General features: G+C 32.0%; 1 protein-coding gene across 4 annotated transcripts in view; it reads right to left on the bottom strand.

The window, feature by feature from the left end:
* CSMD3 (CUB and Sushi multiple domains 3) overlaps window positions 1–13,068 on the bottom strand; it is a 1,146,349-nt gene that overhangs the window by 98,761 nt on the left and 1,034,520 nt on the right. For all 4 annotated transcript variants that reach the window (XM_045805628.2, XM_087864412.1, XM_045805629.2 and 1 more), the window contains 6 exons: window positions 12,331–12,400; window positions 7,757–7,873; window positions 4,154–4,363; window positions 2,150–2,338; window positions 1,258–1,435; window positions 217–362 (listed from right to left, as the gene is read on the bottom strand). In XM_045805628.2, the coding sequence (XP_045661584.1) occupies window positions 217–362; window positions 1,258–1,435; window positions 2,150–2,338; window positions 4,154–4,363; window positions 7,757–7,873; window positions 12,331–12,400 (910 nt within the window). The remainder of the gene's footprint in view (window positions 1–216; window positions 363–1,257; window positions 1,436–2,149; window positions 2,339–4,153; window positions 4,364–7,756; window positions 7,874–12,330; window positions 12,401–13,068) is intronic.

The raw sequence follows: 13,068 nt of genomic DNA, 5'->3' as shown, positions 1-13,068 counted from the left end.
TTATTTCCTATTTCCATTTGCTCACATTTTAATGTCCCTAAACGCTTGGAAGAGGTCATTCTTTGCAAGTAAATGTGTTTGAAATGATTTTTAAAAAGTGTCAAATTTTAATACCTTTTCAATCATTGGTTAAATATATATTACACTCAATTTTTCCAGGACAATTTTAAATTGAAATAGTGCCAAATAAAATAGAAACTCTTAGATAATACCAACCGTGGTAACTGAGCACAAAAAAGCCACTTGTTGTGAAATCACTGTGAAATTTGATTAGAATCTGATTTGAAGTGCTATAGACTGATTCCAAAGCTGTATTGCCACTGAACTGCCCAATCTGAGGTGAGTTTTGGTCTGGTCCATCCCTATTAGAGAGAGACAGAGCAGGGAGGGGAGAAAGAGAGATTGAGATTGCTTTTTTTAGAGAGTTTTGCAAAGGTTTGAAGAAAGTATTACATAAAAAAATGATAAAGAGGCAATAGATGAAATAACCAATGATTAGGGCCAAATCATACTGGTACATTTTATGGTTTTTTTTTTTAGGTAATGATACACCTAAAAATGTAAAGTATAAAAATACATCACATATTTACCTAAAGGAGATGCACCCATATTAGTTATAATCAATTACATTGTCCCTGGCATTCTGACCACAACACATATCGTCCCAAATGCTTGAGTTTTGCCCTCTTTTTATTTTCTCCAAAACATTCTTGAGAATCATAGACTGTTAAATTTAGAAGGAATCTTAGAACTCATCCAGTAGTTCAGGTAACCAGCTGTCAATAATTAATTTAGAGATTTTCTTTATGTTTGTAAATAAAGATGTTTCATTAACAGGATAATTATAATACAAATATATTTTATAACAAATTGTGACAGAAATTAAATCATTTTAAATAATTATGATCTGAACATAGGCTTCTAAATTTCACTGGTTTTACAGAGAACTTGCTTATCTTAAACTTACTCTGATACTAATTTCTAATTTTGCACATTAATTTATATTAAATTTAACATCTTTTTTCACCCACAAAAGCTTTTGTTCTGTTTAGCTACTTCATGGGCAAATAAGTTAAAACCTATTTCTCTTGTTTGTCTCATTCTACAAAATACATACTGTCACCCTCAGTTACTCACACCAATTCAAATATCAGATGGGATGGCAATTTGTACAGAGGACTGTGATATATTTTCATTCCTACCTTGTTTCACTGTTACATATAGTTGAATCAATCAATAACAATGGTTCTGGCTTACCATACAGTAATGAAATCATAGATTGGTTCTGTTTGAAGGACAGTAAAATTGATGTAGATTCCATTCCCAGGAGGTACTCTCACAAGCCAAAAACAGTCTTGAAAGTTAGGATATTCATCGGGATACCCAGGAGAATAAATAGTGCCATTCATCGCAGTTATATTTCCTCCACAAAGAGCTACAGAAATGATATAAAAAACTGTTAAAATAAAATGACAATAAACTTATCATAGAGAAAAAGGCAAACATTTCATATCTCTTAGCAGTATAAAATACATCTATATTATGTTCTTACTTCAGTTAAGGTATATAAAATTATGTTGGCAACCACGAACGATATATAGTCTGCTTTTATTTATTTCTCAATATGAGGTATGCTACATAGTTATTATCACCTATTCTTAGATTAATTCGATTTTCTTCTGGTTTTTTTCAAATACTTTATCAATACATACACTGTTTAACTTTCACCTTTTATCATATATATATATATATATAAGCCTTACAAAATGTTCAAGTTCTTCTTACTTAAAAGGACTTTTAGAGAAAATGAGTCTAAATTCAGTAGCAATATGTGCAATAGTGGCTTACATGAGAATGACTATTAAACACAATCCCATGCACCCACACAGACACACACACAGAAGCTCTAAAGTGTTGATCAACTATAGCCTCACTTCTAATGGAGAAGGTTAGAATTCCTGCCAATAATTATAAAATCAGTTATCCATTTTGGAGCCTTAAGGATTTTGATCTGGGTACTAACTATAATTCTCAACTGAAAGAAAGATTGTATATTTAGCATGCTATTTGAAGAAGAAAGAGTGCCAAGACAAGAATTATTAAATACAGATGATATCAACTGAAACATAGCTTCGAGTTAGGAGCATACCTTCACACCTTGGAAGTGGATGATTCCAATTACGACTCACTCCATGAAGGCAAGTGAGAGCTGAATTTCCAATTAGTGTGTATCCAGGGAAACATTCAAATGAAATGGTCTGACCCACAGTAAAATCATTGCCAATTACAAAACCATTTCGAAACGGGCGTGGATCAGGACAGCTTTGCAACTGATATGCTGAAAAGGGAAAAAGAAAGACGTTTTTCCTTTCTGAATATCAGAAAGACCACAGATGGGTACTATTTGCAACTTGCAAAATAGATGCAGTGCTGCTTGTCGTTGGTTATAAATAGTAATTCAGGTTTATAATAAGTGATGTCAATGGCAATGTGATGTGAATTTCTTCTCATGTCTATATGTTTCATGTTTAAAATATTAGTACGATTCATAAAAATGCATTCAGTTTCTTATGCAATCTATCCAAATTATAAGTTTTAATGAAAATGTAAACTACTCTTACAGCCACAATTTTAGTCTCACATATTCTAATTCTGATCATTGTAATGTATGTCAATAATGTCAATAATATTAATATTATATCAATAACAATAAAAATTCTGTATCTTTTATGCTTTTAATATATAAATAATGAATCTTTTTTAAGGGCACATGGACTGAAAGTGCAGTTAGTAAAGTTCAAATTCTAGTTATACATCATTCACATAAGAGCATTATTTTGAGAGGCAGAAGGAAAAAGAGGGAAGGAGAAAAGAAGATGAAGCCTGGTTTAAAGTAAATAGCAAGGTGCTTGGCATAGGCCCCGAACACGTGCTAGAGAAGGACTATAAAGATAGCTCCGAGTCTTCTAGCAGCAAATAAGAATTTAATCCATCGCCCAATTATTTTTGAAATAATTAAATTCCTTGGGAACATGGTTGATTCTGTACTGAAAGGTGGCAGAAATTACTTCTATTTTATGTAAAAGATGATGTGTGATATTGTGCTCTCAAGTAATGTATGCAAGCATAATGCAAATCATAATTATTTTAGACCCATGCAGTTGGAAGTTATGATGTCTATTTTAACTACTCTTAAATTTCCTTCTGGGTATATGCTTTTATTCAGCAAATATTTATCATGCCCTTAACTGTTGTAGCACTTGAAATATATAGACAAACAACACAAAGATGCCTGCTCCTGTGGAGCTCACATTCAAAAGTGTCACTTACTCATAAAATCCTTTAATAATTATGGCAGAGCTGCGATTAAATGTTATTTTGATTAAAAGTTGCAGTCATTGGAACTACGATGCATAAAATATTATTGTAACTTTAAATGTGTAATTTTGAATCTTAGGCTTCTAAAATCTGAAATAATATAATCATAAAAATAGCTAAAATGCACAAAAATTTACTAATGGTATACATCATGGCATATATTTTACATTAATTTCATCATATCAAGTTAAAAACAATTGATCTGGGTGGTACTATTACTAACTCTATCATGCAAATGAAGAAATGGAGAGGAGCTTTAGGCTACTTTAGATTGAACCTGGAGAGTCACCATTTGAGGCTGAGTCCAAACTCTATTCAAGAGGGATAAAAATCTTGTCAAAGTATTTATTTCATATTCTCATGGAAATAGATTGGAATGAAAGAATGTCATATTAGTCTAAAGTAAAAGAAAATAATTTTACACAGAATGTATGAGTACTGCAAAATATCTTTCAATACGCTTATTTTAATAGAAGAGCAAAGATAAATCTTTGATATCCAGTTTGCCTTGCCTTGGCTTGCTTAATTGTGTATTAATACTAATTCAATTGTTTTTTCATGGTTAGAATTTTCCAAGGCTTCAGAAAGACCTCATTTCCCCAATACAGTTGCCTGAAAATTGCATTAATTATTTAAAAAAGAAAATCTTCCTAATTGAGGCTTGTCTTGGTGTAGGCTTTCTAAACCACAATATAGAAAATACTTAAGAGTTAGTTAGATTGCTAATAGCTGATTTGGAGCTAAATGAGCTTCCACTTTTTGTTATTCCTCTCACCTTGGTATACAATGTGGAACCCTTGTTTGTTTTGTGAATAGTCACTGTGAAAATACAAACTGGTTTCATGGGTCGTACTAAATAGGGAAGATGGTATTTGAGGACCACTAAGTCGGCCAATAACAGTACTAGTTTCTGAAGATCCACTTCTTACTTCCAAATAATCATGTATCGTTTCTGTAGAAAAATTGACAAACTGGAGATGTACACCTAAAAAAGAAAAGCAAACAATACTACTTTATTGTTTTATCCGATTAAATATGCACACATATATGCACAAACTCACTCACATTAATATAGTTATATATGTTTCCATTTAGGTCAAGAGGCGTACTTTCGAGGTCTGGGCCATGGGTTTGCTGTTTGCCGGGGCAATTAGCTTCATCATAGTTCAAGTAACAGGATACTGCTCTCAAATGCCACCTAGCTGTCACATGGGAACCTCTTCCATTTTACTATAATGTCATCATAACAAAACTAACCAAGAAAGTGGCTTTCTTAGCATAATATCCTCCAGTTCCATCCATGTACTATATGCTAGCTAACTGAACATAATAATAAAAAAAATAATACATTTTTTAAAAGGGCTTTCTTGCTCTTTGATACCATTTAAAATTGGATTAAGCAATTTTTAGAGGTAAAAAAGTCATTCGGTAAATTTGTATTTTGCAAAAGTCCAGTTTGAGGCCAAAATATGATTGCAAAGTTTTCATTTATTAACATAATCAGATTCCACAACGGCATTAGAAATTAGTCATTCATCTATGGGGGATACATTAACTTCCCCAATATAGCATTAGAAGGATGTAATTTATAAATGTGCTCTTTTACTACTTTGTTATCAGAAGATAATGCTAATTTTTATATAATCATCTCAATAAAATCTAGTGATCATTGTTATATGCTGTCATATTGCAATATAGTCTCAAAATTTGTATAAACATAACTAAAATATGAGATAGTGAAATGTTTCTGGGATGGAAAAAATAAAATGAGAGTCTTATTGAGGTATGTTTGTCTAATTTGATTAATATTCAATTTTAGTGAATTAGAGGGGTTTTTTTACAACTACCATTCTCTAAATTGTTAATAATAAAATCTGGCATTTGTTGTTTGCTAGACACTCTCCTAAGCGATTATACATGCTATTTATTTAATGTTCACAGTTACTCATGAGAATAAAGAAACCAAGGCACAGAGAAGCTAAATAATATGCTAACTTACACAATGACCTAACAGACCTGAAATTCAAACTCAAACACTGGCTCTTGGACTCTTGCTCTTAATAGCGACACTGGAGTTCTCAACTAAAGTCACATTTTGTTACTGGAGTTCCACAAAAAAATTTCTATGGGCAAATACATTTGGGAAATACTGGAAATAGGCTTTAAAATATTAATCAAGTTTCTGTACTATTATACAAATTTCTTAGAGATCTGAACATGTTACCCTAATATGTGAGGCTGCAAGAATTGCATATTTCTTTCTAAAAATTTCCCCTGAGCCTCCTTTTCACAAATTATCTTGTCAATAAGTGTTTTATGGACATTAGAAAATACTCCTTTAATTTTTGATATGTATTCAATCTTTTCAAAAATTACAAATTACTTTTTTGAAATGCATTAGAACTAATTTTTGATTCATCCAAAACTCAAAGAAAACAATGGTACTATTTAAATGTAATCAAATCAGAAACAGTCTCTTATGTTTTCATCTCTAAAATAGGGATGTGTATTATTTCTAATTTTAATGAACTCAGTTTTTAAAATCAAGGAAGTATTAATGAGAGGTAAGTTGAAAATGTTATAATGACACTATTGAAAATATATTTAATAATTTATTTTAAAATAACTTAGGGATGCCTCGGTGGCTCAGTCAGTTAAGCTTCTGCCTTTGGCTCCGGTCATAATCCCAGGATCCTGGGATTGAGTTCTGTGTCTGGCTCCTTGCTTGGCAGGGAGCCTACTTTCCCTTTGCCTGCCACTCCCCCTGCTTGTGCTGGTGCGCTAGCATGTGCTCTCTCTCTCTCTCTCTGACAAATAAATAAATAAAATCTTAGAAAAATAAAATAAAATAATTCACTTAGCTCCATCAGCAACATGGGATAAGCCCTCTTAAGTGGCTGGTAAAAGACACATAAGAATAACCATACAGGGTTCAAATCTCTTATTCATTTTATCAGTATCGTTATTCAGTGAATGGACATAGAATTTGACTATAACTTCAAAGTAAGCATGTTTCCATGTAGTAACCAGAATAACCCTCATTCGGAAGTCCTCCAACATCTTTCTGTGGTTTCCTGTTTTCCCAAAACCTCAGGCCAGTCAAACTGTATTCAGGTTTGTTGAATTTCTTTAGTTTTCATCTGCATCTTTCCATGTGTCACTCTGTTTACCAACAGTGTCTTTCCTGTTCCCCACAGATGGACCCTCGTTGTTGGGCTGACTCTTACTTATCTACAAAGTCACAATTTAGTAATCACTTCCTCTAGCAAGACTTTTCTGCATTTCCTGAATGAAAGTGGATATCTGTACTAATTACAATCGTATAATCTTTATTATAGTTCATTGTAATAGCATATTTGATAATCTGTCTCCTCATCATGACTATAACTTATCTGGGGAAAGGTTCCAAGTTTGTTTCACCACGCATTTTATTCCCAGTACAGCATAGTACTTGGAGTATAACATGCACTCAGTAAGGAATTGTTAAAACTAATTTTCTGTGAATTTATGTAAAATACTTATTATTATTTATTATTATGTAAAATTACGTAAAATATTTAAATATGAATTTTTATTCTGAGGCCATAGATGTTTTTGGGTAACGAGGTACTAAATTCAGTCCTCAATAAGTGAGATAGAACATAATTTCTTAATTGCTCTAAATCCACCAGGTTTGTGTGTGGTTCAGGGAGTCTACTCATCTTGTCTTCTGTGATACACTTCTACTTATGCATATACAGACCACAGGATATGAAGCTGCAGGAGAATATATTAGTGATAGAAAAGTGAGAAAGAATCTATGAAATGCTATATATAATGCAGTATATCCAAAACACTGCGAATTGTATTATTAAAATTAAAAAGTATTACATCTGCATGTATTTAAACCCAACATTGGAAATTTTGTACTACTTTTCAAATATAAAATCTTATTTATTTGCAATGAATATTAGATAAATTTAACAAATTACCAGAAAATAATTATTATATATGTACTACTTGGTTATAGTAAGAGACTTATAAAAATGATTATACATGAAAATCACACTGAATTTACTATTGCCACACACATCAGGCTAAATCCGTACAAATCAACTGGAAAATATCAGAAAGTTATCTATCTACGTACCTATCTTCTAACTATGAAATTAGAAAATGCCCTTATCTTTTCAATTATCCTAGTGTTTCAAGGGAAAGTTATTTGGTTTCAGCAACCAAATTTGGCTCAAGCAATTCAAATTTCACTCCTCAATTTATGTAACTGTAGGCAATCCCAAAGTAAACTATAATTTGTGAGTTTTTACTAGACCTTCGTATTTCTTTATAAGGATGCATCAATGATACTGAAAACTCTTTCACATGCTTTTACTATACATACCAAAACCTACGGGCAGCTTTATTGTCCACGTGCAATCTAAACTGCTAGGGTAGTTTCCAGGAAACCCGGGGCTGAGGATCACACCGCTGAAATCTGACATAGCACCACCACACTGAGCTATAAAATGAGAGGTCCCATGTAAGCCAGAGTAGTGGAATACTTTACTGTATTAAAAACAAATTGAAATCATTTCAAGTCTTAATCAAGTCTCAGTTAAACGGTTTGATATAAATTTTAATATTGTCAACTCTCATTCACATCACACACTAGTCATCAAATATAATCAATTGACAATGCATTTTCTAAAATAGCTTAAAAAGACAACATACTTCCTTCCTCAGCAATAAACGCAAGCTAAATCAATTATTGCACAGCAAGAAGGAGCTCATGTGCAGTGAATACAATCAAACTAGGAGCATATGTCCTTTTCCACAGCAGGCAGTTTATTTCTTACCCACAGGTATCTAGGAATGTTTTCATTCATTCCAAAGATGATGCAATTTAGAAAAAAAGTCAAGCCAACAACATCGATTCTAAACACTGTATTCAAGAGGGAACAATTTTCCCAGCCTTCCTTCCTTATTTTCGTGAGAAGGTTAAAGAATTTTAAGAAAGAGTTGGTTTGTATTGTAAATATGTGACGGATTCACATATCACACATGGGATATGGCTGCCCTTTTTCCTAAAAGAATCTAGACAAAGAATAGAGAAGTAAAAAACAAGTAAAAAGATGCACCCAGGTTTGAGAATTTAGGCATAATTTATAAATGTGCTTGTTCCGGAATCTCTATTATATTGATTTACTATTAATAACTTAGCAAAAATTACAAGACCAGATAATTAGCCAAGTTCATGATTACACAGAACTATTTAACATGTACTAAAAGAATCATTGCATTTTAGAAGTTAATTCTTTCCTCTAAAAGTACATTTTTATTATTTCATCATATAAGGACTAAAATACACATCTATTAATTGTGGGGTGAAGAATCAAATGTCATGGTTGTACATCAAGTTTGAAAATTACCTATATATAACACTTACTTGCAGTTACATTCATTTATTTCTTGTTAAGAATAACAAAAGACAGATACTCAAACTTCGGATTGTGTATCATAAAAGCAAATTTGGTAAAAACTTCATCAATGTTCTGTATGATATCAGTAAACTGTTTGACAGCTATTTTTAACTATGGGAACTGAATGAATTATATCATCTTACCATGTATATATGTATACATAAAATAATGTAGCAATCTTCATATAAACCTTTCTTTCCATTGAGATCTAAAGATATATCTGTGCATTTTTCCATCCCCCTGAAATCTCAGCTCATCTATCAAACCAGAGCAATTTTCAACATACAGGTACAATTAACATTCAAAAAATTGTTTTTCTAAAATTTGATTGCTTACATATATTCATCACAGAGTCTGATAATTAATGAGAAAATATTTTGGCCATTCAAATACATGTTTAAATTTCTGACAAGATTGCATTATAGGTTTGTTTTGCTTTATCCTGTACTTCGGGTAAAAGAGCACAAGGACTATATTCTTCTCTCTTGCCTTCAAAAACTCGTCTTTCACCTGCTCATTGTTCCTCCAATTCTTCTACTTCCTTTCTCTTCAGATATGACCTGAAAATCCTGTCCTCTGCATTGCTCACCTTTCTAGAGTTTAAATCCCAAAATCAGAGGAGAAAGAAGGAAAGAAAATGAAGAGTAAAGAGATCATGAAGGAGCAAGAATGACATGTCATGAAACACACACAAAAAAAGAACCCAAAAAATGCCTCTGCCTTCAGCTCTGCATTCATGCCTATGTTCTTAGTGTCTCTGTGATCTCACACACTCCTGTGTGTTCTACCAGTGGCTCTGTAATAGATGCTATTGTGCCTCATTACACTCATTGTTAAGGACACAACTATAGCCTCCAAGATACACAACCATAGTCCTCTAAGAGAAGATCATCTTTGATTGTTCTTTCTGATTTGTCTCTATTACCCAAAAATCTCAAGTGACTTTTCTTTCCATCCAACAGAATATCTGGAAGATTGTTTATTTTCCAGCTCACAAAGCTGTATAACCTTGTTACCTGTTGTCTAGAGCTTTAAGACATTCTCTTAATCAGTCTCCTGCCTTCCGTTTCTCCTTGTAATATGGCCATGATATCACTTCAAGTACTTTGTCTATCAAATATAGTGTCAGTTTATTGTCTAAAATCTATAAAATGCAAAAAAGTGAGTGAAAAAGAAATAAAAATGTCCTCTAATTTTACTACCCATAGATAACCTATTTACCTTTGTATTTTTTTCTTCTGCAGAAAAATATATATGCGTGTGTTTATACATGTATGCATATAATGAAAATAGGCTCACACTGTGAGTCATTTTAAGCCTTTTATACTTAACTATATATTGTAAACTTTGGTCATATCATTAAATATTCCATTATTATGCAGGTATATGCAATGACATAATCCATTTAGGTAAAATCCTAAGTAAACAACTACAAAATGCATGAAAGAGTGCTAAAAGACTTATAAATGTATATCAAAAGACAAAAACCTAAACTCTAATGAAAAGAAAATTACACAAATTAGACTATGCTATGTGCCATGAAGCCATTTTAAATATCAAATTTTTGAAAATATGTTATAGTATGGAAAATTATTCCAAGTTAATGTCAAGAAAGAAAACATAATTTTATATATGTAAAATATATATACACAAATATATATATACTGTAGAATCCCAAAACTTCAATTCATTATATAAAATATATATAATCATATATATAAATATATTTTTAAAATTAATATTATATAAAATATATTATATATATATATATATATATACACACTATACAATCCCAAAACTTTATATTAATTTATTCACTAAGCAATATTTACTGTATGCTTATGATGAGAACTGTTCCAGGACTGGGGATGTAGTAATGAACAACATACCTAAACTCTCTGTTTTCTCAACAGCAGAATATATATGCTGCTTATTTTGTTCTCTGTACCCTTTTATATTCCCAATTTTTTATACTTAATTGGATGCACACACATAAGAAACACACATAATTGGCATTGTCTGTATATATAAATGTTTACATATGCATTATATACATATAATTTTATAATTGACATTATATATAATTGACATATATATAATTGACTATACATATATAAATATATATATTTTTTAAAAATACCATCCAATCTAAATTCTGAATGTTTTCAATATCTTTTGCCAATTAAAAACATTGTTACTTCTAAACATTATTTTCCAACAGACTCGACAAGAATAGTACACACGGTACACAGGCATTACAGATTGAATTGTCTTCCCACTATATTCATACATTAAAGCCCTAACCCACAATCTGGCTGTACTTGGAATCAGGGACTCTAAGGAGGTAATTGAGGTTACAGGAAATTATGAGGGTGGAGCCCTAATCTAACAGTACCTGCTGTCCTTATAAGAAAAGACACCAGAGGCCTTTACAACAGGGAAAAGACATGTGAAGATTCTGGGAGAAGATGGCCATCTACAAGCCAAGAAGAGAGACCTCAGAAGAAAACAACCCTGACAGAATCTTGATCTTGGATTTCTAGCTTCTAGAGTTGCAAGAAAATAAGCTTCTGTTGTCTAACCCACCCAGTTGTGGCGTTCTGTTATGGCAGCCCAAGCAAACTAATATAATACAGAAGTTAAGTCATATAATTCACACCAATTCTTTTGCTTTTGCCCTTTTCCTACTCAGAAAAGGCTATCTTCCCCATCTATTGATCTTAATTACACTTACCATCCAAAACTGTAAATTTTATGGGCTATGTTTCCCAATGACTTGGGTGAAAACCATATTATCTTTCTGAAATTCTACCATGTAGCCAATGGTATAACTTAACACTGAATTACTCTCTTATTCAAGTCTTTTATTTCTACCACTCTAAATGGTAATGAATTTTTTAAAGATAGGGATTATATATCATATTTCTTTTTCATAGTCTGTAGAGCCCAGGATATTAATAGCTGGATACGGATACCAGAAATGAGGAAGAGAAAAAAAATGAAAAAGTGGACAGAAATAATTGGAAGCAGGATGAAGTTAGGGAAAAAACTGGGTCCCATACTTTCTAAGATCCAAGTGCTATTTTGATATATTCCATATCTCAACTGCCTGTCACTAATGAAGACATTTCATGGGATATCATGCTCTCTTTGGTAAACTCCAGATTCCTATCCTGGCTCAATAGCAAGCAATAAGATATTTACTTATTTTCCTGATCTATGGATACTTCTATCATATACAGAGAAAAATTTCTAAGGATCAAAAAACCTAATACCTTTTTTCAATTTCTAAAGTCATCCATTGATATTGAAGTTTGAGGTAAAAAAAAATTGTAAAAATTTAAAATTAAAAAAAAAAAGATGAGACATTTATCTTAAAACATCATTTCCATAAAACCTGATGAAAGACAAACTATATATTTCAGCAACATTATACACAAGGTGTATCTTTAAAATTTGATAAAGCTTACCAATGATTTACAGTTTTTCAACTTACCCAAACAAATTGGGATTGGATAATTCCATCTTCTTACAGGTCCTGGCATACATGTAATGTGAGAATGACCCTACATAAAAAAGATGCAGTTCAGTACACATTTTAAAAAGACTAAATTAAACATAGCATAGTGAATGGTCATTATAAAAATAAGCTTAAATATTTGTTATCATTTTTTTAGTATTTTTCAACCTTTTACTGGAATTCTCAGTATGACTTAAAATAAGAAATGTAATTATATACGCTTGTGATAAAATGTAAAAAATGACATGGTCCTGGTAGAAAAATTAAGACTCCTAATCACATCAGAATTGTGGTTTTTATATTCCATGCTCATGGATCGGAAGAATTAACATAGTTAAAATGTCCATGCTACCCAGAGCAATCTACACTTTCAATGCTATCCCGATCAAAATACCGAGGACATTTTTCAAAGAACTGGAACAAACAGTCCTTAAATTTGTATGGAAACAGAAAAGGCCCCGAATCTCCAAGGAACTGTTGAAAAGGAAAAACAAAGCTGGAGGCATCACAATGCCGGATTTCGAGCTGTACTACAAAGCTGTGATCACAAAGACAGCATGGTACTGGCACAAAAACAGACACATAGACCAATGGAACAGAATAGAGAGCCCAGAAATGGACCCTCGGCTCTTTGGGCAACTAATATTTGATAAAGCAGGAAAAAACATCCAGTGGGAAAAAGACAGTCTCTTCAATAAATGGTGCTGGGAAAAT

Source organism: Ursus americanus, chromosome 9 (genome assembly GCF_024610735.1).
Source record: "Ursus americanus isolate L20-20 chromosome 9, mUrsAme1.1.p, whole genome shotgun sequence".
NCBI lineage: Eukaryota > Metazoa > Chordata > Mammalia > Carnivora > Ursidae > Ursus > Ursus americanus.
This window is presented reverse-complemented; position numbering and strand designations above follow the sequence as displayed.